The sequence below is a fragment of the Physeter macrocephalus genome, chromosome 2 (assembly GCF_002837175.3).
Source record: "Physeter macrocephalus isolate SW-GA chromosome 2, ASM283717v5, whole genome shotgun sequence".
Lineage (NCBI taxonomy): Eukaryota > Metazoa > Chordata > Mammalia > Artiodactyla > Physeteridae > Physeter > Physeter macrocephalus.
Genome location: NC_041215.1, coordinates 55,995,112 through 56,022,771, shown reverse-complemented (window position 1 = coordinate 56,022,771; position 27,660 = coordinate 55,995,112). Strand labels below are relative to the sequence as shown.

General features: G+C 42.4%; 1 protein-coding gene across 1 annotated transcript in view; it reads right to left on the bottom strand.

Moving 5' to 3' along the window:
• The window catches only part of KIF5C (kinesin family member 5C), a 177,840-nt gene that overhangs the window by 67,165 nt on the left and 83,015 nt on the right, over nucleotides 1–27,660 (bottom strand). Inside the window, exons 4-11 of the mRNA XM_024122294.3 lie at nucleotides 26,635–26,739; nucleotides 21,227–21,275; nucleotides 20,904–20,959; nucleotides 20,134–20,221; nucleotides 15,863–15,987; nucleotides 13,140–13,244; nucleotides 12,620–12,768; nucleotides 605–753 (exon numbers count right to left, since the gene is read on the bottom strand). Coding sequence (XP_023978062.1) covers nucleotides 605–753; nucleotides 12,620–12,768; nucleotides 13,140–13,244; nucleotides 15,863–15,987; nucleotides 20,134–20,221; nucleotides 20,904–20,959; nucleotides 21,227–21,275; nucleotides 26,635–26,739 — 826 coding nt within the window. The remainder of the gene's footprint in view (nucleotides 1–604; nucleotides 754–12,619; nucleotides 12,769–13,139; nucleotides 13,245–15,862; nucleotides 15,988–20,133; nucleotides 20,222–20,903; nucleotides 20,960–21,226; nucleotides 21,276–26,634; nucleotides 26,740–27,660) is intronic.

The window sequence follows — 27,660 nt, the reverse complement described above, 5'->3', positions numbered from 1 at the left end:
ATGTCAGGGGCTTCCCTGGTGGTGCAACGGTTAAGAATCCGCCTGCCAATGCAGGGGACACGGGTTTGAGCCCTGGTCCGGGAAAGAGCCCACATGTCACGGAGCAGCTAAGTCCGTGCGCCACGACTACTGAGCCTGCGCTCTAGAGCCCGCAAGCCACAGCTACTGAGCCCATGTGCCACAACTACAGAAGCCCGCGTGCCTAGATCCCATGCTCCTCCGCAACAAGAGAAGCCACCGCAACGAGCAGCCCGCGCACCGCAACGAAGCGTAGCCCCCGCTCACCACAACTAGAGAAAGCCCACGCGCAGCAACGAAGACCCAATGCAGCCAAAAAATAAAGCAAAAAAAATTTAAAAACCCTTTCCCCGAAAGCCGTCGGGGAGTTTGGGTAAAAAAAAAAAAAAAAAAGAATGTATGTCAGCCAAGTGATGGGGTGGGGCGGGGATGAGTGCTAGGGAATAAGACAACATCTGCTTGTTCACATGGGTGGTTGCAAGGCAGGACCAAGCTCCACCATCATCCATTCTTTCCTAAGTGCCCCAGGATGCCAAGAGTTGTAAGGGGAAAAAAAAACACACGCTCATGCCTCATTCTTCCTTACCATTTCTCCACCTGTTTAGCTCCATCTCCAGATGCTGGAGAACATTCTTCAAAGTCTTGTTTTTCTCTTTCTCTTTTTCATATTTCTTCTTCCATTCTTCCGCTGTCAGCTCCAGGTTCACAGAGACTGTATTCTTGATGGTCTTAGCCCTGGGGTGAAAAACATAAGGGAAAAATTCTGAGCATAGCTACTAGCATTCGCTAAATCATGAATATAATTAAGCCTCAAATTCCTTTCACGCCAGAAGATTGGGACTTGGGGAGCAGGAGGGATCCTGGAACTTTTACCTATCACCCTCCTAGCTGTATTAATGGCACCACTATTCCTAAGGCTCTAAACTCACCTTTTTGTTTTTATTTCTCCTTTACTTCCTGCCAGTCTCTAGATCCAGTGGGATTTGCTTTCTTTCTTTTTAATGAATTTATTTATGGCTACGTTGGGTCTTCGTTGCTGTGCATGGGCTTTCTCTAGTTGTGGCGAGTGGGGGCTACTCTTCGTTGCGGTGCGTGGGCTTCTTATTGCGGTGGCTTCTCTTGTTGCGGAGCACGGGCTCTAGGCGCGCGGGCTTCAGTAGTTGTGGCACGCGGGCTTAGTTGCTCCGCGGCATGTGGGATCTTCCCGGACCAGGGCTCGAACCCATGTCCCCTGCATTGGCAGGCGGATTCTTAACCACTGCGCCACCAGGGAAGTCCAAGGCTACTAATCTTACTTTTTACATCATAAAGAGTCTCTTGATTTCCAGTGATACTAGAAAGAGAAGAGTAGAGCCTTTATGCTATACTCAGGCAGGTTTAGCCAGAAGTCCAATTTTGTGAGCGGACCCAACAAGGTTATCCCTTGTATAGCTGAACCTCATTCTCAAAGTTCTTTTAAGCTGTTGAGAAAATTCTTTTTCTCCCACTTCTGTAGTAATCTTGAGTCCTGGCAAGAGATAGTCTACTCAAATTGGGAAGAGCTTAACAAAGGTATGGGAAGGGTGATGGGAAATAACAAGGGATAATGGGTACCCCACATTAGTGATGGGGGTGCCGTTACCACCCTTAGGCTAAAGGGGTCCCAGAGGGAGGGAGCTATAAGAAGAAGGCTGTCCATACTCACAGATACAGAGAACGAACTAGTGGTTACCAGTGGGGAGAGGGAAGTGGGGAGGGGCAAGATAGGGGTAGGGGATTAAGAGGTACAAACCACAATGCATAAAATAAATAAGCTACAAGGATATATAGCACAGGGAATATAGCCCATATTTTATAATAACTATAAATGGAGCATAACCTTTAAAAATTGTGAATCACTGTATTGTACACCTGTAATTATACAATATTGTACATCAACTATACTTCAATTTTTAAAAAAGAGAACAAATTTTTTAAAAATTTTAACCCTTAAAAAAAAAGAAGAAGTCTTCCCAGTAGAAGCTGTAACAGCCTTTAGTCTAAGAACACAGCCAACCCAAAGTGACCCTTCAGGGAAGGAGTCAAGAAATTAATACCCTGACCTCACTCTCTTCTCTCCTTATGACTGCCTGTCCATGTTCCTTCCCCATTGGTGGAACCTGACTGGAAGCCAGAGGCAAGGGAGCCCATGGTAGTTGTCCAGACGGGTCACTGTCCCAGGGCACAGAGCAGAGCAGAGATGGTACAGAAACAATCCAGAGGAGCAGATGGAAGATATACAACCCAACTCCCATTTGGAACTGAGAACAATGGTGGGAAACCATGTCTCCTGCTGCTGTCCTAGACAGACTCCATTCAGTCCCCAATGAGGCAAAAACATCATGCCTCTCCATCCACTAAAGGTAGAACATGAAGAAATCAGCTAACACCGATTGGGAGAGAGATTAATGATCCCAAAAGTGTTCTACAGATTTTAAATAATCTGAAATAAAATCTCAGGAGTTTTGCATGTATCTATAGAAACTGACAACCTGATTCTAAGATTTATAATAAAAATAAAGAGGGCCAAGAATAGCAAAGACAGTTTTGAAGGACAAAGCTAGAGGATGGAATATCAACACATTATAAAGCCACAGTAATTAAAACTGATTAAATAGTCCAGAAACTTTAGAATAGAAACAGAATAGATTACCCAGAGACAGACACTCGGCTATGTAGCCATTTGATTTACAACAAAGGTGCGCATATAGCACAGAGGGAAGGGATGGTCCTTTCAGTACACGGTGCTGGGGTGGGGTTGGAGGTGACAATCTTTATCAACTCCCTCAATAAAATATAAAAAAAATTATATTACAGATGAATCATATGCATAAACGTGAAAGGTAAAACAATAAAGCTGCTAGAAGAAAACAGGAGAGTATCTTTAAGACCTTGGGGTAGGCAAAGATTAATTTCTTAAATAGAATAGAAAGAAAAGATAAATTTGACTTCATAAGAATTTAAAACCCTCTCTTCATTAAAAGTCACCATTAAAAGTATTAAAACATAAGCTGCAAAGTGAGAGAAGATATAAACAATCCATATATCTGCCAAAGGACTTATCCAGAATAATCCCTATAAATCAATCAGAAAAAAGCAGACAACTGGCGAAAACACTGGGCAAAGATCTGAATAGGAACTTCACAAAAGAAGTGCCAATAAATAACACCCACAAAGGGTGCCGAACAATATTAGCCTTCAGGGAAATGCAAAATGAAATGACAATAAGATACTTTTACACACCCAATAGGATGGTTAAAAATTTTTAAACTGAAAATACCAAGTGTTGGTGAGGATGTGCAGTGACTATAATACTCAATTGCTACTAGAGGGAGTATAAGCTATTCCAATCATTTAGAAAACTCTTTGGTACTATCTATTAAAACTAAATATCTTATATCCTATGAGCTAGCAATTCCACTCATAGGTATATAACTGACAGAAATGAGGACATATGTTCACCTAAAGACATGACAACCAATGTCATAGCAACTTCATTTATAATAGCCACAAGATGAAAAAATCCAAATAACCATCAACAGTAGAATGGATACATACATGCTATATTCATACAACAAAATATTATTATATAACTATGAAAACTAAACTACTCCTACACCTAACAATGTAGTGTACTTCAAAGATACAATGTTGCATAAAAGAAGCCAGATACAAAATAATACTGCATGTTTTTACTTGTATCAGGTTCAAAGACAGCAAACAGTAATCTAAGTTGACAGAAGTTAGGATAACACCCTTGAGAGTTGGGTACTGACTGGGAGGGTTCAAGGACAGGCTTCTAAGATGCCAGGTGGTGGTTACATGTGAATATACATGTATAGTTAAATTTTTACTGAGTTGCATACTTAAATGTATTTTACTATATGTATGTTATAGTCAACAAAAATAAGTTAAGAAAAATAAACTGATGTGGAAAGAAATCAAGTCAGATACAAGAATTTCTAGATTGTGGAAGAAACAAGAGTTACTAAGAGAGATACTGAGCTTCTGTGCCTGGAGTTATTTCTTTTTAATAGAACAAATATTCTCCTAGCTAGGAGGTTGAAACCAACCTTGCAAAATGGAATAAAGAGTGTCTTGGTCCCTTGCTCCCACAAGAGACCTAGAATAAAAGGATGTTGAACATCTATAATCTCTTTTTGCTTCTTACCATGAACTTTAGGAAAATCTACAGAGTAAAAGGGCCTAATGATTAGGTTCTATCTAATTTTGCCACCAGTGTGGATTAGCTAGTGGTCTGATGAGTTTTGTTTTGTTTTGGTTTGGTTTTGCCTTGTTCACTGTAGAGCATGTCCAAGTGTCTTCCAGCTCTCATACTCTTTGCTCTTTTATTTTGGTATTTTCCACATACGTGCTAGCTGTCAATCACACTAAGCAGTGTTACACCTGGACCCTCTGTTCAAACACAGTGAATAAACATGGATCCTGGGCACTCAGGACACAGTGCCAGGACCCATGAGCATTTCCTGCTCAGCCTGGTTTCCAAAAGAATTTCAGGTAGCTAACAAGGAAACATAAAATTGATGGGATAGCAGAAATTAAGAAATGCTCTTAAGGCAGGTTTTATCATTTTTTCTAGCTGAAGCTATACAGCAATAGCAATACCACCCAGCCCTATAGTTTTGGGACATCACCTCCTTGATACAGGAAAAAAAAACCAATAATCCATGGGAGCCTTACCATAGCCATGAACTTACTGCTGCTCATTCATCATCTTTATGGGTCAATCTCACTCTGCTAACATATGATTAATCCAGTGTAACCTCATCACTCACAAGGGAGCACAAAAGTATCTTGGGTCTTCACTTTCCAAGAGCCTCAGTTTGGTTTTTCAACCAGATCCCCTAAGCTGTATGCAGAAATAAATGCCTGTTTCACAAGCTATGACCATAGCAGACACTGAGCAAAATCCTAACCAAAGGCTAGTTAGGGGAAGAATCTTAATTAATATTAGGTTTACAACTTAATAGCAAGACCTACTTAGCAGGAATGAGCCAAATCTTAAAGGTACAATGATCAGGGTATCTGTTCTGCAGTTTTTCTTTGCTTCAGCTTGCTTTAGAGAGTTAAGCACCACTTAAATAATATGATCTAGGCCTGCACCAGACAGAATATCTCTTCTCCCCATAGGGAGGGAACCAGGATCCGGTTTTTAAAAGATCTCAAAGCTAATGAATGTGAACCATTTTTGGAGAAGGCAGACCAAGCACAGCAGAGAGCAGAGGCCACAGTACATATTCCACCTAGATCTCCAGACAAAGACAGTTACATCAGAAAAGGATACACTGACATATTCCACTGAAGGATGGAAAGAGGAAGACTCTACCCCTCTGTCCTCATGTGTTCTGTTATGTCCTCCTCAGCACCTCTCAGTTACTCTGTCACTGAAATCGCAATTTACTTGTTCAGAACCACATGCTCAGGCTTCCAAGATTACTGATCATGTGCATTTCTACCACCTTCATTAAGCCCCCATATGTGATGACACCATTATTTGGCACTTGAATCAACCACCTGTTGAAGAGGGGAAGTCGTAGAACCACTGGTTCACATCACTCTATGTCCTGTTAAATCCCATCCCCACCTATTTCCTGAATAATTGCTTATATTTGTACTTTCTGGCCAAGATCAGTTCTAAATGATATAGAAACTACATACTGTTGGAGTTTCTTCAAATTACCTCGGCCTCCCCTGGAACAGCCAGGAAGATGTTTGTTCTTGGTACCTTCCTATCTCTTGTTTTCAGCATTTTCTTTCCCTCTCCAGGACAGTAGTGGCATTTGAACAAGGAGCTCTAGACAAACCCACACCTTCAATGCATAGAATAAATCTGTAATGTATGATTCCACATGGTGAATGGTGTGCGTGAGAAAGAGATAAAGAGACTGAGATCCTCCCACTGTGGGGTGGAAGAGGGTAGCCCAGCATCCCTCTCTATCAGTCAGGGTTCTCCAGAGAAACAGAACCAACAGGATAGAGAGAGAGAGAGAGAGAGAGAGAGAGAGAGAGAGAGAGAGAGAGAGAGATCTTATATATCTGATATCTTATATATCAGAGAGGATTATCTATCTATCTATCTATCTATCTATCTATCTATCTATCTATCTATCTATCTATTGAAATTGGCTCACTGGAAACTCAGGCAAAAATCGATGTTACAGTCTTGAGGCAGAGTTTCCTCTCCAGAAAACCTCAGTTTTTGCTCTTAATGCCTTCATCTGATTGGATGAGGCTCACCAGTATTATGGAGGATAATGTGCTTTACTTAAAGTCAACTGATGGTAGGTGGTAACCACATCCACAAAAAAATTTCAGAGCAACACCTAGGTTAGTGTTTGATTAAATAATTGGCTACTACAGCCTAGTCAAGTTAACACATAAAACCATTACACCTTCTAATCTGCTCTGGGTCCTAGTTCCCATACAAAACACCTAACCTTCTTCTGGACACATGACTGCCGCAAAGCACCTTCCCATTTCCCGGTAAGGCCATTTCCCTGCTCATGAGTCAGGGATGTAGGGAAGGAGAAATTAAAAGCTTTAAATTTTGTCTTTTGAAAAATTTTAATCTCCGGCGAAACATTAAGAGATGACCAGCTTGGATAAAGATTTGGCATCTGGTTAAACTAACTGTCATCCACAGCGTTTCCTCCTCCAAGAGCAAAAATTAACCCTATTGGTGTTGGGCAACAGGCCCTCCAACAGGGGGTGATTTGATTCTTTCTCCATCCTATGTCAAACCTGCAGCCAAGCATCTCCCTTGGCCAAAGTGCTTGCTCTAGTCCCACAGGGAACTTGTTCTTATGCTCTGGGGACATGCATTTTGCACACACAGCACTCAGGCTCTGCCTAATCCAGCTGCCATTAAACCGAGCGTGAAATGGCACAATTTTTTTTTTCAAAAAGTGCATATCGGAAAAAGAAAAAAGAATATTACTTTTCCTAAACTATCCATTCTCCTTTCACTTTAACATATAAATAAAGCCTTTGAATTATTCATGCTGGATCAATCAAACCCTTGGTGTCAACAATGTGCTGATTCAGGCTTTTTCTAAACTGATTGGTCTGCCTCCTGGGGACCCACCTTTCCCTCATTACCATCACAAATCAAGGTACATTAAATAGGCTTCCATGATTGGGTGACTTGATCATTGATAACTGGGTGATTTTCACACTTCTAAAACTTAAAAATAACCTTTTTGAATAGTGCTATAAAAGTACTTTGGGGACTTCTCTGGTGGCGCAGTGGTTAAAAATCCGCCTGCCAATGCAGGGGATACAGGTTCAAGCCCTAGTCCGGGACGATCCCACATGCCATGGAGCAACTAAGCCCGTGTGCCACGACTACTGAGCCTGTGCTCTAGAGCCCGTGAGCCACAACTACTGAGCCCGTGTGCCACAACTACTGAAGCCCACGTGCCTAGAGCCCGTGCTCCGCAACAAGAGACACAACTGCAATGAGAAGCCGGTGCACCACAACAAAGAGTAGCCCCTGCTCACCACAACTAGAGAAAGCCTGAGTGCAGCGATGAAGACCCAATGCAGCAATTAAATAAATAAATAAATTTATTAAGGAAAAAAAAAAAGAACACATTACCTTTCCTCCAAAGGTTTCAGTATGCCTGACAGCACTTCATTAAAAAAAAAAAGGTGGGGGGGCTTCTCTGGTGGCACAGTGGTTGAGAACCTGCCTGCCAATGCAGGGGACACAGGTTCGAGCCCTGGTCTGGGAGGATCCCACATGCTGCAGAGCGACTGGGCCCTTGAGCCACAACTAATGAACCTGCGCGTCTGGAGCCTGTGCTCCGCAACAAGAGAGGCCGCGATAGTGAGAGGCCCTGCGCACCGCGATGAAGAGTGGCCCCCGCTTGCCTCAACTAGAGAAAGCCCTCACACAGAAACGAAGACCTAACACAGCTAAAAATATATAAAGAAATAAAAAAATTTATTTAAAAAAAAAGTACTTTGGAAGAGTAATTAAAGACTAAAAAATGAAACTCTGGGAGCCAGATGAAAAAGAAAAATTAGTGAAAGTGCTCTAATTTGAGTCCCCATCCCTTAAAGCAGGAAGTGTTCAGCTTCCTGACAGAGGACGGATTTTTGACTCTCTGCTGCCCTCAGGCATCTGTACACTCTGTCATGTTTCTACTGCTTCAAAGGACCTACTACTGTTTTATTCAGAACATCAATACAGTATAGCCTAGCAACAAACATGGACTTTCTTCCTGTCCTTGAAAGAACCACGTGGCAAGAACTAAGGAACTTCACGCTGCCCTTAGGTTTGGCCACCCCTGCAACAAGAATATCATGAACACTCATTACACTGAATTTGGGATATACCCGGCAGTCTTTTCTGAGTTCATAGAGCTTAATCTCATTAGCTATCAGATACCATGTCTAATCTGATGTTCAGACTCATGTCTGTGTGTAATTGGGTTCAATGTGTGTAGTTAACAATAAAGCGGGTACTGGCCCCACAGAGAAGTTAGATGTCTTTGAAGAATCCATTAACTAACTCGAAGATGGAGGAAAGAGAACAAAATTTCACACATTTCTAATTAAGGGCAGGAAAACAAACCAGATCGAAACCCAACCAAATTTCTGGACATAATGGTGTCATAGTTCAGCAACCGCTCTAATGTTCTAGGGATTCCTACATAATAAGCATCAGGTTCATCTGTTCATTCATTTTGATAACATTTGTCTGTTGACCACCTACTGTGTCCTAGTTGTCCTAGGTGCTTGTTGGGACAACTGAGGCTGGTAATAAACTGGTCCTTGTCCTCATGGAGCCTAGTATCCAGATGACTCTGACTAAAGATTATAGACCAACCTATTTCATTTGAAAATATAATTGACATACTATTTATTTCCTGGAATCCTAAATTATCAGCAGGATTTCTTTTTTTTTTAATATGCATACTAAGGGTCTTTTTATTTTTTTTAACATCTTTATAGGAGTATAATTGCTTTACAATGTTGTGTTAGTTTCTGCTGTATAACAAAGTGAATCAGCTATATGTATACCTATATCCCCATATCCACTCCCTCTTGCGTCTCCCTCCCACCCTCCCTATCCCACCCTTCTAGGTGGTCACAAAGCACCGAGCTGATCTGCCTGTGCTATGCGGCTGCTTCCCACTAGCTATCTGTTTTACATTTGGTAGTGTATATATGTCAATGCTACTCTCTCACTTCGTCCCAGCTTACCCTTCCCCCTTCCTGTGTCCTAAAGTCCATTCTCTACATCTGCGTCTTTATTCCTGTGCTGGCCCTAGGTTCATCAGAACCTTTTTTTTTTTTTTTTTTAGATTCCATATATATGTTAGCATACGGTATTTATTTTTCTCTTTCTGACTTACTTCAGTCTGTATGATGGACCCTAGGTCCATCCACCTCACTACAAATAACTCAGTTTCGTTTCTTTTATTGTATATATGTGCCACATCTTTTTTATCCATTCATCTGTTGATGGACACTTAGGTTGCTTCCATGCCCTGGCTATTGTAAACAGTGCTGCAATGAATATTGCGGTACATGACTCTTGGAATTATGGTTTTCTCAGGATATAGGCCCAGTGGTGGGATTGCTGGGTCATATTGTTGCTCTATTTTTAGTTCTTTAAGGAACCTCCATACTGTTCTCTCCATAGTGGCTGTATCAATTTACATTCCCACCAACAGTGCAAGAGGGTTCCCTTTCTCCACACGCTCTCTAGCATTTATTGTTTGTAGATTTTTGATGATGGCCATTCTGACCAGTGTGAGGTGATACCTCATTATAGTTTTGATTTGCATTTCTCTAATGATTAGTGATGTTGAGCATCCTTTCATGTGTTTCTTGGCCATCTGTGTATCTTCTTTGGAGAAATGTCTATTTAGGTCTTCTTCAGCAGGATTTCTTTAATCATTCATTCCAGAAATTTAATTCTACTCCTACTTCATTCAGTCCTGATCCTTATATCACACCCATATCCTTGTACATTATGTCACGTTCAGTCCAGTCCCATGCATGACCATGACTTTCCCAAGCCTGTTGAAAGACGGAGGAAAGGGGGAACTTGCAATCACTGGACATCTTATTCTGCGCCAGCCCTTGTGCTACGTAAAAACTGAAGCAACTCATTTACTCCTCCCAATAATTATCAGAAGTAGGTGTTATTATATTTCTTTCTATAGGCAAGGAGATTCAGGCTCCAAGAGAAGGAAATGAGAGGAAAAAAATGGGTGAGAAGCAGAGCTTAGCTTCAAAGCTGGAGTAACTGACCCCAGAGGGCTGTGCTCATCAAGGTTCCTGATCAAGCAGCCCACACGGAAGAGGCTGCGGGTCAAATGATATAGTCTTGGTCCTATAACATCCCGCACATTTAGTTATTTACTGGCTGTGTGGTCTCAGGGGCAGGACCTAATGGCTTGGAACCAAAGCCTCAATTTCATCCTCTGCACAAAGGGGAGAGATGCCTACCTGATAGAAGTTCTTTGAGGATTTTGACATGCCTGGCACAAACTAGTTCCTTTAAAAAAGTACTAGTGATAATGATGATACTGATGATGGCTTCACTGAGATCAGAAGAAAGATAATCATCATTCAGACTTATATACCTAAAACTCTTCCTACAGGCAGTTGCAAATGCCTGCCAACAGCAACAGCCTTGAGACAGAGCCCATGCCCCAGGAAGACTCTGGCTAGCAAAGATTCAGATTATCTTTGCTTTGTGGATGAGAATTTTTTTTAAGAGATGTTCCCTTTATAAACGCATTCAGTGCTGGTTTCCTCAAACACGTCTTCAGAGGAAACTGTTAAAGCTCAAGTTTAAGAAACCAGGAGAGATGGGGCAGGCAGGATGATCACCACAGTACTCTGTGTTTCCCATAAACAGATACAGGTTTATAGGTATTCCGTGACCCTTAAGAAAAAGTAGGTGTGGGCTTCCCTGGTGCCCTGGTGTGGAGCCTGTGCTCTGCAACAGGAGAGGCCACAACAGTGAGAGGCCCGCGTACCGGGAGGAAAAAAAAAAAAAAAAAAAAAAGTAGGTGTTATCCTACTGCAATCCATTGACCTAAGCATTGTGCTAATCAAGGAAGTGATCTGAGAGGAAGTAAAGTACCCAAATCCAATTTAAAAGATATATTAGTTCTACAACCATTCCGTGTAATTATTATTTATTTAGACATCCCACAGGTGCCATGACTGGGTAATTCTATGTTCTGTTGAGGGTTCAGGAAATGACTGGGGTTTAATGCAGTTTAAACAAGCCATAACAATCTCCCATTCAGAATGCCGACCACCATCTGGCCTTTCGCTAGGCATCTTAAACGATTTCTCAGGCATAACCACACAACACGCTCCCAGGAGGAAGGCAGAGGGGAGTGCTCCGCGCATAAGGCAGCTGGAGCCCGCAGAGAACTGGTAAGTTGTCTAAAGATCACACAGTTGTTTGAAGGGAATGACAGCAGTAGAATCCACAACTCCCAACCTCAGGTTCAGGCTCAGCCCATTGAGCATGGAAGATGCTCAGATTGCCCCAAGCCACAGCACCCCAGCACTCTGGGAACTAGCACCTGAGGCAGCCATGCAGGGAGGATGGGCCTCAACACCTGAAACTGACAGACCACGACTAAAGATCAAGAAAGGAAGGGATGAACTAACCCATACCCACGAATGCTGTTGCAGGACTACTGACTGTCCTTGCTGCCTACCTAGTAAAATTCTCAGACATCTAGGAAATCTCCTTTGGACATTTTTGAAGGTGAGAAGAGGGCCGCCATCCCCCCCTTTCCTCAGCATACATGCTGTATCTCCTACCCTCAGGGTGAATATCAGGATTTCTTCTCCCCACCCTTTTATATTTATGCAACTACTCTACAATCACCTAAGTTTCAGTTATTCTATCAGCAAATTTGCAATGGATCCCAAATATTGAAGTAGTTACTGGTAGCAGTGGTACCACTAATCATACTACCAACACTGGTAGTTATCAGTCGAGTTATATACACTTGAAATCCTGTGAACCTGAGAGTTAGACTTAATTCCATGACGAACAAAAGTAACACTCCACTGAATAACCAACAATCACATCTATAAAAAGCTTGAGTTGTTTCTTTCGGCATCATACCTTTGAGAGGCATATTCCTACCCATTATTTTATTTTATTTATTTATTTTTTTTTTGCGGTACGCGGGCCTCTCACTGTTGTGGCCTCTCCCGTTGCGGAGCACAGGCTCCGGACGCGCAGGCTCAGCGGCCATGGCTCACGGGCCCAGCCGCTCCGCGGCATGTGGGATCCTCCCGGACAGGGGCACGAACCCGTGTCCCCTGCAACGGCAGGCGGACTCTCAACCACTGCGCCACCAGGGAAGCCCCTACCCATTACTTTAAAACGTAACTGTTCCTTTGGCCTCAATAAATGATGCCTCAAGTTTACAGGTCACCTGCTAGATGCAATTTACTAACAGGCTGCTTGCGTCCTCACTCTGTTCCCTCTCTGACGCGAGCCCCTCGCCACTCACTCCTAACACCTAAGACCCAGCTCAGAGCATAGGTTCCGAGAGGCCACGCCCACCTTTGTCCAAACATTAGCGTTGACTTGGTCTCAGCTTCATTGAACACCGAGGGAGAACAGCAAATAACGATGGTGGTTCTACAGTTCCCACCCAGAGAGTCCTGAAGAATCCGAGTCATCTTGCTGTCCCGGTATGGCACGTGTGTTTTCTATTTAGGAAAAGAAAAAATATTGACTGTTACAGCCCATTCAAAGAGAAAATACAGAGGCAAGCAAGTTAGTGATGGGAACCAGGCTTAGAAACATGTGAAATAAAAATCTGTTGCCTGGTCTTTGGATCTTTGCCAAAGTTTAGAATGCCCATTCTGGGACCACCCGGGTCATACGAAATTAGCATCACCATTCACTCATTTTAATGCGCTAGATTTCCCAGCAAGCAGGGCGTCCACAGCCAGGATTCCCCCTGTCCCTTTCTGAACAAAAACAACTGAATCTCTGGGGTGTGTGGCAAAGAGAGCACATGAACCCAAAAGGTGACTTCTCATGATATCATTTAATAGATGGGGACAGGATCACTTACTGTCCCTTCTGCCAAGGCAGAGATCACGTTTCCAAGAGCAGACAAAGACTTATTGATATTTTTAGCTTCGTCGAGAACAGCTCCCTCGGCACCAGTTTTGCTGACCTACCAGGGAGAAGAGAAAACAGTGAGCTGCACAGGACAGCAAAAGCACAGAGGAGAAAATTCCAGTTCACAGGAGGGCAAGCGGGGAGGAAGGGACTGATGTGAATCCTCCTGGAATGCAGGGGAAAATAAAAGTAAGTAAGAATCACGGTGATAAAACCGTCCCTTGTGCCTGAGGCTGGGGATTTGTTCTCTCTTGTTGCCATTTTCCTCTCAATTAGGTTTTAGGGGGAACAGCTGAGATGCCTCAGGTGTAGAGCTGCGGATGCTTCCCAGGGGACATTTGTCCAGGGACACCAGGCTCCAAAAGTGCTGTCACTACCGAAAAGCTGGGGTCCTGCGAGACTGAACCACAGTCTCCATGCCCAGGAAGCATTAAGAGAAAACACAGTCCCAGCCACAACGAATGCACTATAGGGAAAGTGTAGATTACAAGCTCCAACTTCAAGCAAAGGACAAGAAGTGGTAGGGATGGTTATCCGGACTGTCTGCTCCTTCCCTACTTATTCCCATAGCAAGAAAAAAAAAAAGGAACAATCATCCAAAAGGAAAAATACTCGACAAGACATGTAAGGCAAGAAAATGTATATTACGTAGTGAATTTGTCTTTTTTCCTCTGCAGTTAGAGGGACCATGCACCATTCCTCCTGGGCTGTGTTATTTACTGGTAATTTCCTATTTACAGCATTTGCTCTAGGTAGAAAGCAGTTCACAGATGCTAGAAAAAAGGGAACTCAACATGATTCATAGCTCTGCTGACTGGACAAACGACACGGCGGGGAGCGGCTGCGCTCTGAAGAAAGAAAGAAAAGCAGGGAAATGATTTTAAACTGTGCGAAGATGGATTTCAATGCTGTGTAAAGGAGAAACTCCCAACGATAGAGATGAATGCATGTCCAAGGGGAGGTTTTCTCCCCCAAAGAAAAATTCAAAGATTTCTCTGGAAATCACGTGTGGGTCCCCTGCTTACAGATGAAGAAATCACAGAGCTGCTGTGTCACGAGTATTAATAGTAACAGTCTATTCACAAGGTGTTGTTTAAGGTGCTTTCACACTTGAGCATCTTAGCTCCATGAAATATGCGAGACAAGTACAATCGCCTTCCTTTTACAGACAAGAAAATTTTGAGCTCCAGGGATGTCAAATTGCCCACCCAAGGGAAGAACACCATTTAAGAAAGACAGGGCTAAGACCCAGAGCTCTGTTCTACTAGATCACACTGATACATTCATGCACCTAGGGCAAGGAAAACAGATGTTAGCACAGGAAATGCCGTGCAGGACCACAACTTTAAAATGCCTCATAAATATCATAAGTAATAACCACTGACACTGTGCAGGCCTCCACTCTCAACTGCCCGCATTAAGCACTTTTCAGCTGCATTTAGGCCTTAAGTACTCCTCTCTGCGCTCTAAAGGGAAAGGGGGCAAGCTTGGAAAGAGGGAAGGGGTCACTGGGAGCTTTGTCTGGACCCATGCAACAGGTGTGGCAGCAAAGCAGATGCTAGTTGCTAATGGCCGGTCTAGAAGTGAGCAATGCTGCTGCCTACTCCCGTCTGGTGGGCATCTGTTTAAAGTTACAAGCCTGGACCAGTTCGATTTTCGATTGCCAACTAGGAGGATACATGTGATCTGCGCAAGGCTGTACAAACGCGGACAGGACAATCCAAGTGGCCGTTGCTCACACGGAGGTTAGTGGCCATAACTTGGCGTCCAGCAACTCAGTGGTGGGAGCAGTAAGTGGGGATCAATGACACAGTTTGGGAGAGTGACTGAGCTTCAGGGCCGGCCCTGATGGGGACAGCCAGCATGACATCAGAGATGAGGAAGGCCACATGGTATTGTGCACAGACTTGCTCTGTGATGTTGTCCCAGGTGGGCAGTGCCCCCAGCCGGGGTGTGGCAGCAGGAACCTCGGTGGTGCTATGGAAGTGAGGCTGGGAGGGCTCTGGGAAGCCTATTCGGTCTGGAGTATGGCCTCAGCCAGTGCCTGGGAGAGCATGGACAGGGTACAGATGCCAAAAGAAAACCCTCACAAAATCAGAGAAGGGTCAGGGCTTGTGGCTAAAACAATGGCTCCAGACCCCGTAGCCTGAAGGGAGTGAGGCTGCCCACACAGAACACGGTCAGTTCACGCCTCCTGCAGAGAGAAGCCGGGAAGGCAGGGAGAGCCCCACTTTCCAGATCTTCTATCAGCAAACAAACCTGCAGAGGCAGGCCTGCCACATTCCAGCGTCAAAGCCCCTTCCTGGCCTATTTGAATCTGTTAAAACACAGAGATCTTTCCTGTTCTCAGAAGTTCACGTCCCTCCAGCATTTGTGCCGCTGCCTTTGCCAGGCTAAGTTCACACCAACACTCGCCTCATGTCATCATCAGGGTCTATTAGGCATAAATCAGGTTGGCATTCAAAACACCTCCTGTGACATGAATAGGGGACTTCAGGATCAGAAAAGAAAGAGCAGAGAAATGAAGGTTAAATTTAATAACATCTTAGCACAACATCAGAAACTTTAAAAGCTCTTTAAAACCAGGGAATAGAAAGACATAAAAATTATCCCATTGCACACTGAAGCAAATAACGGGGAAATTGTGGATAATACAAATAAAGAACCAATTACCTTTTCACTCCCAGCCAAATCAACTAGATAAAGCTTCCCACTGAGTTTTTTTTCAGTCTCTACATTCTCTTGTTTAATATTAATCAGGAAGATACTGTGACTTCTAGAGCTGTGTTCATTCATGTCTGAAAAGGAAAACAGTTTACTGCTCTACAAAGAACATATAAATGTAGGTAGCAAGCATCTCAATAAAAAACACAACAAATCATGCCTAATAGTTCTGTTTTTTGTAAGTCCACTCAATTTAAAAAATTATCTGAGACCATTTCTCCTGCAAAACAATGCTCATTCTAGAAATGAAAGATTTAAAATATTTTCACGTGGCAAAGAAATTAATCTAAAAATTGTGGTCAGTGGTTTAAGACAACAGAGTCTCGAGCTCTGCCTGAAGCTGCCATCCTCCAACACCCCAATCCAGCCTACCTCTCTCCTTGAAGAGCTCAAGTCTTCCTCTCCTGCCTCATTTTAAGTCCCTCAGCCTTTAGCATTCTGACTAGTACCTGATGTATTCCATCTTCTTCATGTGTGTAAGCCTTGCCTTATCAGTGATATCATAATAAGCTTTCTTAAGGAACAATTATGACTTTCTTAAGGAAGGATTAAGACATACATTTCTTCTATAACCCATGCTAGGCACATAGAAGATCTCAAAGATGAACTATGCTTCATTAGGACCAAGTACCAAAAATAAAAATCTTCTTGGACCCTGGTCTTTGCTCACCAGGAAGGCAGAGACCCCAGTGACTGTTTTACTCAACCCCACTAGCAATTATTTCTCAAAACTATCTAACCAGATTATGTGGGAAAAAACCCTAAAAGATTCCACAAAAATGTTAGAACTAGTGAATTTGGCAAAGTTGCAGGATACAAATGCAATACATAAAAATCAGTTGCATTATATATAACAATAATGAACAATCCAAAAAGGAAATTAAAAAAACAATTCCATTTAAAATAAGAACAAAAAGAATAAGACACTTAGGAATAAACTTAACCAAGGAAGTGAGAGGCATACTATAAATGTAAAACTATAAAATGTTGCTAAAAGAAATTAAAGAATACACAAATAGATGGAAAGATAATCCTTGTTCTTGGATTAAAAGACTTAATATTATTAAGATGTCCATACTACCAATAGATTCAATGCCATCTCTATCAAAATCACAATGACGTTTTTTGCAGAAATAGAAAAGTCCATCCTAAAATTCAGATGAATCTCAAGGGTCCCTGAATAGCCAAAACAATCCTTAAAAAGAGCAGAGTTGAAGGTCTCACACTTGCTGATTTCAAAACTTACTACAAAGCTATGGTAATCAAAACAGTGTGGTATTGTCATAAAGATAGACATATAGACCAATGAAATAGAAAGCCTAGAAATAAACCCTCACATAATATGGTCAAATAATTTTCAACACGAGTGTCAAGAGTGACCATTCAATGGGAAAAGGACAGTCTCTTCACCAAACTGAAAACTGGATATCCACATGCAAAAATGAAGTTGGACCCTTCCTTTAAGTCATATACAAAAGTTAACTCAAAAAGGATCAAAGACCTAAATGTAAAAACTTAAACTATAAAACCTTAGAAGAAAACATAGGGGAAAAGGTTCATGACACCAGATGTGGCAATGATTTCTTGGATATGACACCAAAAAACACAAGCAACAACAGCAACAAAAAAGATAAATTTAACTTCGTCAAAATTAAAAACTTTTGTGTGTGAAAGGACACTATCAACAGTGAAAAGGCAACCCACAGAATAGAAAATATTTGTACATCATATATCTGATAAGGGGTTGAGATCCAGAATATATAAAGAACTCCTACAAATAAACAACAGCAAAAAGCCAAACAACCCAATTTTTAAAAAATGGGCCAAGGACTTGAATAGCACTTCTACAAAGAAGATGCACAAATGGCCAATAAGCATATGAAAAAATGATAAATATCACTAATCATTAGGGAAATGCAAATCAAAATCTCGATGAGATAGCACTTCACACCCGTTAGGATGATGATTAAAAAGAAAACAAAAAAAAAACCCCAGAAAATAAGAAGTGTTGGCAAGGATATGGAGAAATTAAAACTCTTGCACACTGTTGGTGGGAAAATAAAATGGTGCACCTGCTATAGAAAACAGTATGGCTGTTCCTTAAAAAATTAAAAGGAGAATTACCGTATGATCCAGCAATTCTACTTCTGGGTATTTACCCAAAAGAACTGAAAGCAGGAACTTGAACAGATATTTATAAATACCTCCATGTTCATAGCAACATCATTCACAATAGCCAAAAGGTAGAAGCAACACAATGTCTATCTGTGGATGAATGGAAAACAAAATGTGGTCTATGCATACAATGGAACATTATTCAGCCTTAAAAAGGAAGGAAATTCTGACACATGCTACATGGATGAATCTTGAGGACATTATGCTGAGTGAAACATGCACGTCACAAAAGGACTTGTATCATTCCACTTATATGAAGTACCTAGAGTTGTCAAATTCACTGAGACAGGAAGTAGGATGGTGGTTACCAGGGGTTGGGAGGGGGGAGTATGGAGGGTTATTATTCAATGGATATGGAGTTTCACTTTGGGATAATTAAAAATTCTGGAAATAGGAAGTGGTGATGGTTGCAAATATTGTGAATGTACTTAATGCCACTAAATTGTACACTTAAAAGTGGTTAAAATGGTAAATTTTATGTTATGCATAATGTAACAAAATTTTTAAAAAACACCTTACCAGAATGATAAGAAAAATAGTAATGTTCTGGACCAACAGTTCTGAACCAGGGGGCCAAGATGGACTGTCAGGTGTGTCATGAATAATTCATAACAATAACTTAAGAAACAGTGAAAAACTTCTTTACAAATGAGAGATGCTATTAGTATAAGAATATCAGTCTTACATTCTTTCCTATATGTGTATAAGCAGAAGAGAAAGAAGTAGAGTTTAACCTACACTGTATACAGATCTAGGCTCACCTATGAAACTTGCCATGTATATGAATATCATCTGATACATTTGTGGGGGTAGGGAAACAGTTGAGAATTACAGTTCTGGATCAAAGGATCATAGCACCAGTAAACCAAGCAAAGCTTCAATCTCTTCTACACCATGCGGGGAACTCACTACCTCTCCAGGTAGCAGGCTTTACTTGGGGCAGCATTAAGGACTAGAGTTCTTCTTGTGATAGGTTAAAATCTGTCTCCATGTAGCTTCAACAATCCTGGGTGGTCTACTCATTCAGATCAAACAAAGCAAGCTAACTCTCTTTCTTAATGTCAGCACCTTGAAGATATTATGAAGAATATGTTAAGAAACACTGCATTGCCCATATGCCCTCCCCAGATATTTTTCTCTCTTCAAAGCTAGAAATCCTTCAGGGACCTCCCTAGTGGTCCAGTGGCTAAGACTCCGTGCTCCCAATGCAGGGGGCCTGGGTTCGATCCCTGGTCAGGGAACTAGATCCCATGTGCCGCAACTGAGAGCCTGCATGCGGCAACTAAAAGATCCCACCTGCCACAACTAAGACCCGGCGCGGCCAAATAAATAAATATTTTTTTTTTAAAAAGTTAGAAATCCTTCATTCTTTCAAGTCCTCTTCACATGAACTCACTCTCATCTGTGTACATCTCATCTGAATAAGACAGCCAGCCACCATCTTTTCATGGAAACTCTGCTGCTCTAACACCACGTGACCTGCTTCCCTGAGACGGGCCGAGGAAGGCATCGCAAGATAAACCAGCTGACCTGACTATGTTTGTTACCAACAAGGCATCAAAAAGTTTACAGTCAAGCTCCCACTCCTCCATGTCTTTCTTTTCCTTGTTTACAAAGGGCAGAAATCTAACATGGTTTCTTTCCATGCGTATGACTGGCCTATAGAATCTGTTGGTTTGGAATTTTTTAAACAATAACATAGTTAAAATAAATGAACTTAGAAGCTTACTTTCTTCCCCCTTTAGTTGGTTGGTTGGTTGGTTGTTTACCCCAGTGTTCAGGCTTAGGCTGTTACCAGGGCCCAGTCAGTGAGTGTCACCCGACATTTCCAACAGGCCCCTGGACAGCAGGAGGCGCTGTTTCCCAGGACCTGCCCAGGCCTGCTGGTACTGCTTACACCCCTGTGTTTTGAGTGCCAGTCACTGCTTTACAACCGCCTTCCCCTGCATTATTCCATTTGGACCTCATTACCCCCACCCAACCTGGTTGGTAGGCAGACGTTTGTGTCCTAAGTTAAAGGAGAGGAAACACCACCCCAGGCTTACTCGTTACAGCCACGTGGCGGTTTGCTTTGCCTTCATCTATCACGTCCATGACCTCCTCGGGGCTTGACACAAACCGCTCGGTGCACCCCTGCAAGAGAGCCAGATCAGGTTGGTCATGGAAAAACTGAAAAGCAACATGACTTTGAAACAGCTAAACATTTTCCCACTTCTCTTCTAGAGCTGCCAATCCAGAGAAAGGCTGCACTGTCGACCCACCAACTTTTCCTCCTCGCCTAGGGCTTGCAGTGTACATTAAAAAGAAGTCTGAGCAAATGCTAGGAAACCCAGAAGTAAACCATAAAATAAATGCCAGATTTTAAGTGCATATCCATACTCATCAGCAGTGGAGACAGAAAATAAAGAAGGAAACCAATGACGGAAAAAGAAATGGATGAAATCTTGCTTTGCCTTTCAATCTAGCCACCAACTTTAATTAGATACTGAAGTTGTAGACATAATGCTATGACAGGTTTCTCCTAAGTGCAAAGTATGAACAACTGTACTCAATACCAAAGCCTCTTTAAATGTGAATAATAAATGTTCAGTTCTCCAGTTCTTACCTCATGTGATTTGACATCTGTGATATACTTACATAGAAACAACTGAAGAAATTAAATGTCAGTTTTTTTAACCAGATGAATATTAAATGTAAGGAACATGATTAAATATCTATATGCACTTTTTAGGTAATATTCTGGGCATCTTATGTAATAATTATGACAGTGACTGAGGAGAAATCAATTGCATCATCAATCAAGTTTTCCTCATACCTTTACGTACGGGACTCTGTTTTTATCTTCGTGAACAGCCAAGTTTGTCTTGGATACTACAGAGATGACAATGATGACATGCAAAGAAGAAAAAAAAAGTTAAAGACCCTGTATTGGAGAAAAAATAGAAATTGTTACAGAAGATAGGTAAATCTAATCACTTTGCAATGACTCAAGTTAAAGCTTTGGCTGAGAATAAGCATATAGCCTGAAGGCAATAGAACATCTCTATAAATTCCTTAAGCAGAAGTGCTGTAAATCATGCCAACCTTTCTGGACTTTAGTTACAGAACAAATAAAAGACAAGAATTCGGGTTACTCACCATCGAGTAAGTCCCTGATTTTGTCCAAGTAGATTTCAAAATAGGAAACCTGATTAAAAACAAATCGATTTTGAAACAGAAATGCCACCCTGTATTTCAAAAACGTCATTATTAGAACTTGTAAAAGCTTTCTGTTATGCCACGAAGAGTAAGAAGAGGGCTACGAAGTGAAGATTCAGAGTCTAGAGGGCAGAGCTCCAGCCCACTCCCCTGGCCCCCTGCTTCCTGCTTGTCAGCTTGCTCTACAAGTCCCTGCTCAATGGGCCACTCTCCACCCCCACATCAGAGTTCTCTTCACTTCCAGCCAGGTGTTATTTACATCCTGTGCTAGACAGCCTTATAGGAGGACTCTACCTTTTCACCTTAGATGAGCACCAAGCAAACTTCTAGGTATGACAACAGCTAGAACAGAACATGTCCTTTGCAAGTAACTGTCAAAAGTCAGTAGACCTCACCTCAGGCATGACATTAACAGCCTCTTCAGACCAGGGAGGGAGCATGTTCCAAACATTCACATGAAGAAGGTGAGGAGGGGGATAAGGGCAGTTTGCTTGGAACTACAGAGCACGTTACAAACATTCACAGGAAGAAGGTGAGGAGGGAGAGAGCTGGTGATAGTGGCCAGCTCTGGGGAGTCCAGGAAGGATGTGAACAAAATGCAATTTAATGAAACACAACTAGACTGTGAGAGGGAAAGGACGCCCTCCAATTAGTTATCCTCCAACTTCAGTCCTAGCACTGCCTATATCAGCATCTCCCATAGCGTCTGTTTAAATTGCCCTGAACCCTACTGCAAACCTCCTGAATCAGAACCTCCAAGAATAGGATTTAGAAATCCGCTTCTAAACTCCCCAGGTGATTCTTATCTTATCTCAGGCTGATATCTGAGAACAACTTTAACTGGATACGTGATCTTGGAGATTTAATTCACAAGTAACCAAGACCCTAGACCCCAATGCTCCCATCTGTCAAATGAAGCCATTCAACGTGATGATATCAAAAATTCCCTCTAGGATTCTATACTGTCTACACTTGCCTTCTGCAGACCAGATCAACTGTTCTCTCCCTCAAGTTCATGGGGTTTTTTTTTTTTTTGAAATCTAAACAGAGGATTGAGCCAAAAAGGTGTTTTAAAAGTTGAAAAGTAGTTGTAAAGTTGGGATGTAACTCTACCTGTGAAATCTCACCCCTACATCCCAGCTCTGGACCAGTCCTGCCTCGACGCAGGGGAAAGTGAACACTCCCTAACCCAGCACTAGTCCCAACGCAGCTCAGCCCTGGTTCATTATCTTTTGTCCGTGTCTCAGCCTGGAACCTCCTGATGCCTCGTTTCTCTGAGATCTGGGGTCCTGGCTTCAAACCCTGGAATCTGTAGCTGAGCATCCTCTCCCTAAGAACCTCTGCCTGCCTGAATGTCTGTCAAACAGCCCTGTCACTGACCGTCTCTGTCATAGATACAACTACCTGACCTTTGAAAGACCTCCGGCTCTGGAAACCTCTCCCTGTGGCTGGAATCCTAGGGTCTGCTTGGCCTCTAACCTTAGACATTTCTAACCCAGCCCTTCTGCAGCCCACTCAACCCTGGTTCCAACCCATTCTACGTATTTCAGAATTGTCTGGTCTTCATTAAGACTTTTCCGTTATCTTTGAGATCTTAAGCTTGTGCCTTTATTTCCATAGGTTACAGAGAAAATTAATGACATCCAAAGATCGGTTGTGAACTAGATATTAGATATTAGGAAATCTGGCAATTAGAATCTTGTTCACATTTAATATAAGTAGAAAGAGAATTCTGATTTATTAGTTTCTTTTTACCATAGCAGATAGTGGCTGCTATTTCACATACATATTTAGTGTACGTTTCTCTAATCAAAACGCCTTCAAAACCCCTCAGGAACGTGTGTCTGTCAAAAATCTCCACACCGGTCAGAATGGCCACCGTCAAGAAGTCTACAAACAACCAGTGCTGGAGAGGGTGTGGAGAAAAGGGAACCCTCCTGCACTGTTGGTAGGAATGTGTAAGTTGGTGCAGCCACTATGGAGAACAGTGCGGAGGTTCTTTGAAAAACTAAAAATAGAGCCACCATACGACCCAGCAATCCCACTACTGGGCATATATACCCTGAGAAAACCATAATTCAAAAAGAGTCATGTACCACAGTGTTCACTGCAGCATTATTTACAATAGCCAGGATATGGAAGCAACCTAAGTGTCCATCGACAGATGAATGGATAAAGAAGATGTGGCACATGTATACAATGGCATATTACTCAGCCATAAAAAGAAATGAAATTGAGTTATTTGTAGTGAGGTGGACGGACCTAGAGACTGTCATACAGAGACAAGTAAGTCAGAGAAAAACAAATACTGTATGCTAACACATATATATGGAATCTTAAAAAAAAATGGTTATGAAGAACCTAGGGGCAGGACAGGAATAAAGACGTAGACATAGAGTATGGACTTGAGAACACGGGGACGGGCACATTTAATATAAGTAGAAAGAGAATTCTGATTTATTAGTTTCTTTTTACCATAGCAGATAGTGGCTGCTTTGGGGTGGGGAGTTGAATTTTGTTATTTTTGTCACCTGAAGTACTTTGTAAAACCAGATGGAAGAAAAATAAATAAGCATTGTTTGGCACTAGGAGAAAGCATGTTCAGAAATAATGTTTAAAACCTCTGTGAGACCGGTCAGAGTGGCCATCATCAAAAAATCTACAAACAATAAATGCTGGAGAGGGTGTGGAGAAGAGGGAACCCTCTTGCACTCTTGGTAGAAATGTACATTGATACAGCCACTATGGAGAACGGTATGGAGATTCCTCAAAAAACTAAAAATAGTATAGCTGATTCACTTTGTTATACGGCAGAAACTAACACAACATTGTAAAGCAATTATACTCCAATAAAGATGTAAAAATAAATAAATAAATAAAACCTCTGTGAGACTTGCTTTAAGGAACAGATTTTCAATATTGCCTTAATCAAGCCTCTTTTTCTTGATTAAGCCCGTCACTACTCAGTTCAAAATAAGAAGCAGTCAATAACTAACTTGCTCATTTACAATTATTATTTGTGAAATAAGACAGCCTAACTACAAATGCAGGACAGGAACCTGGACTGTAAAATTCAGCCCTAGACGTGAGTGTTGTTCCTCCTCTCCTTCCCCTTCATGCTGGGGCTATTTTTATCTTAATAAGATTCTAATATGAGACCTTATTTTGAGGGCAATAATTGGTTTAACATCTTACTCCAGGATTATCCCATAAGAGCCCTATAGTGGTTTACGGTATTTAAATGCAAACAGCCTTTAAGATGCACTAAGCTCCTAAATCTTGATCCCATCAAAGCAACAAGTGTCTGTATCCTCAGATATAAAAAACTCTAGCAAGGAGGAGAAGCTGGCTTCAGCCAACAAAAGGAGCTGTAAAGAAAAAGATTTGCGGGATGTACTTTATAACTGGACAAACAGTTTCTGACTTGTTTGAATATAATTTGGGGAAGGTACACAGCAGAAATAAGTAAAGGTGGAAATTTAATATAATGGAACGGGTACTGCATGTGGGGTTGGTCAGATCAAGAATCTAAATCTCAACTCTGGAGCTTCCCTGGTGGCGCAGTGGTTAAGAATCCGCCTGCCAATGCAGGGGACACAGGTTCGAGCCCTGGTCCGGGAAGATCCCACATGCCACAGAGCAACTAAGCCCACATGCCACAACCACTGAGCCTGCGCTCTAGAGCCCGCAAGCCACAACTACTGAAGCCCGTGCACCTAGAGCCCGTGCTCTGCAACAAGAGAAGCCACCACAATGAGAAGCCCGCGCACCACAACGAAGAGTAGCCCCCGCTCGCCTCAACTAGAGACAGCCCGCGCGCAGCAACGAAGACCCAGCGCAGCCAAAAATAAATAAATTAATTAAATCAATAAATCTCAACTCTGCCGAGGACTTGATATGTCATTCTGGCCATCTGGCTCTATATCTTTGAACTTCAGTTTCTCACCTCTAAAATGATGGGCCTAGGCACTTGGGTCCCAGCCTTCAAGGATGATCAGCCTCTTGGTTGATCTGCTCACCTCCAAGTCTGCTAACTGCCCCTTTCTCCTCCACCCCCTTGTCAACCCCGTCCCCAGTCACTGTGGCGGGGACCCTACCAGCCACGTGCACCCTGGACACAGCTCATCAGAGCTGGGGGCGGGGGTACCTACTGGAGGCTGGGCCAATGGGTCCCTCGCCAGGGGAATGAGGAATTGGAAATAAGGGAATGTAGAGCAGGAGCTGCCATGCACCCTCTTTCCCACACACAGAAAAGAGAAAGATGGTCTGGAACAAGGGAAAGAAATTAAGAAAGAGGGTGGGGATTAAAGAAATTAAGAAACGTGGGGACTGTAATGGAGATGGAGTTTCTTTTGGGGGTAATGAAAATGTTCTGGAAGTAAATAGTGATCATGGTTGTACAATTTTGAAAATATACTAAAAACCATCAAACTGTACACTTTAAAAAGGTTAAATTTATGGTATGTGAACTATATCGCAATTTTAAGTTAAAAAAAAAACAAACAGGAAAAGCAGAGCCTGGATTTCTTACTTCTCCACAACTCCCCGCCCCCATGCCTGCTGTCAGATTCTATATCTTATAACAACTTCCTCTATTTGCTTAAACAAGTAGCTTTCAGTCACTTGCAAACAAAGGCGTTCCAATGAATATACCCCTTCTACCAAATGTTATGAATTCACAGCTATAGTTGAGAGTAGAAATCTCTCTTTCAATTCAAATTTAAGCCAGAACATAGGTTTGAAAAACAAAAACAAAAACAAGGAGGAAAATAATTCCCTTTCCTAACATTTCTCAGAATGCGCTCCTCAAAATACTAGTCTGTCATCCTCCAAGGAGGGTAAAGTACGTCCACAGTCAAATAAGATAGGAAATGCAATATAGTACATGTCCACTTTGCAGAAGTGCGTTACACGTTAGCATATTTAAGCTTGGGGTAAATTTAACATTGTTCAACAAAGCATTTTCCCAGCTAATTTGACCACATACGCCTTTTCCATTGTAGCCCACTGAGTAATAATACGAGGGATCGTATTCCATGGAACACACTTTGGGAAATGCTGTCCTCACCCAATCATGGACACAGGCCAGTCAGATCTACAGAAATCCACAGGGTAAAGGGTAGAATTCAGACAACTACCAAGATGATTCCATCCTAAAAAGGGCTTTTACTTTATCTCAGTATTTCCTCAGTATTAGCCTGAGTCATTAACTAATAAATATGGTTCTGCCGATCCCAAGAATGTCATTTAAATTAGATAAAATCTTCTATGTATACATAAAAGAGAAAAGCAAAGAAACACGACTTGGGGCTCAGTTTCTTCTCTTGGGACTCAACAATAGCACTTACCTTGATGTGGAACTCCAGGTTTTCGTCCATGGAATAGATATGGTCAAAGATGTCGTGTGCGATCCTTGGGATGATGCCCATGAGTTGAGGGTCATGGAGCTTCCCCTAGTGAGTGAAAAAGACAAACACAGGGAACTAAAGAGTGCTGGGAGACATGTGAGAGAGAGAGAAGGGACCGAACCTGGGCAGGGAGCACCACACAGGACTGCCTGCTCCCTAGGAGATCTACCCGACCTGCCAAAAGACCAACAGTTAGCGGGGTAGCTCAACCAGGCAGGGGAGAGCATGTCCTGCTGGCCTTGAAGGCCCCCAATATCCTCTCCTGCTGTCACTGCGGGCAGCAGATTAGTGTGTATATGGGTGAGCGTGTGGGTAGGAAGGAGGGAAGGAAGGAGAGAAAGGGAGAAAGAATGAGGTTACATGTGTGACTGTAACATACTAAATGTGGGCTTTGTTTTGGAAATTTTACAAACTGACCAGAACCTACAAATCCAAGTTAATCTGCCTTAATGAAATCACCTTGAGAGCTGATAGATACAGTTTCATTCACATTATCATTGCTCAAAAATTTCTAAGGGCTTCCCTGGTGGCGCAGTGGTTGAGAATCTGCCTGCCAATGCAGGGGACACGGGTTCGAGCCCTGGTCTGGGGGGATCCCACATGCCGCGGAGCAACTGGGCCCGTGAGCCATGGCCGCTGAGCCTGCGCGTCTGGAGCTTGTGCTCCACAACAGGAGAGTCCGCAGCGGTGAGAGGCCAGCGCACCGCGATGAAGAGTGGTCCCCGCTCGCCGCAACTGGAGAAAAGCCCTCGCACAGAAACGAAGACACAACACAGTCAAAAATAAATAAATAAATAAAATTTTTAAAAAAATTCTAATAAACTTATTCTGGAAATACCTTCAGTAGCACTTTACACACCAATCAAGAAAATCCATTTTATCGATTTCTTTTTTTTTTTTTTTTTTTTTGCAGTACGCGGGCCTCTTACTGTTGTGGCCTCTCCCGTTGCAGAGCACAGGCTCCGG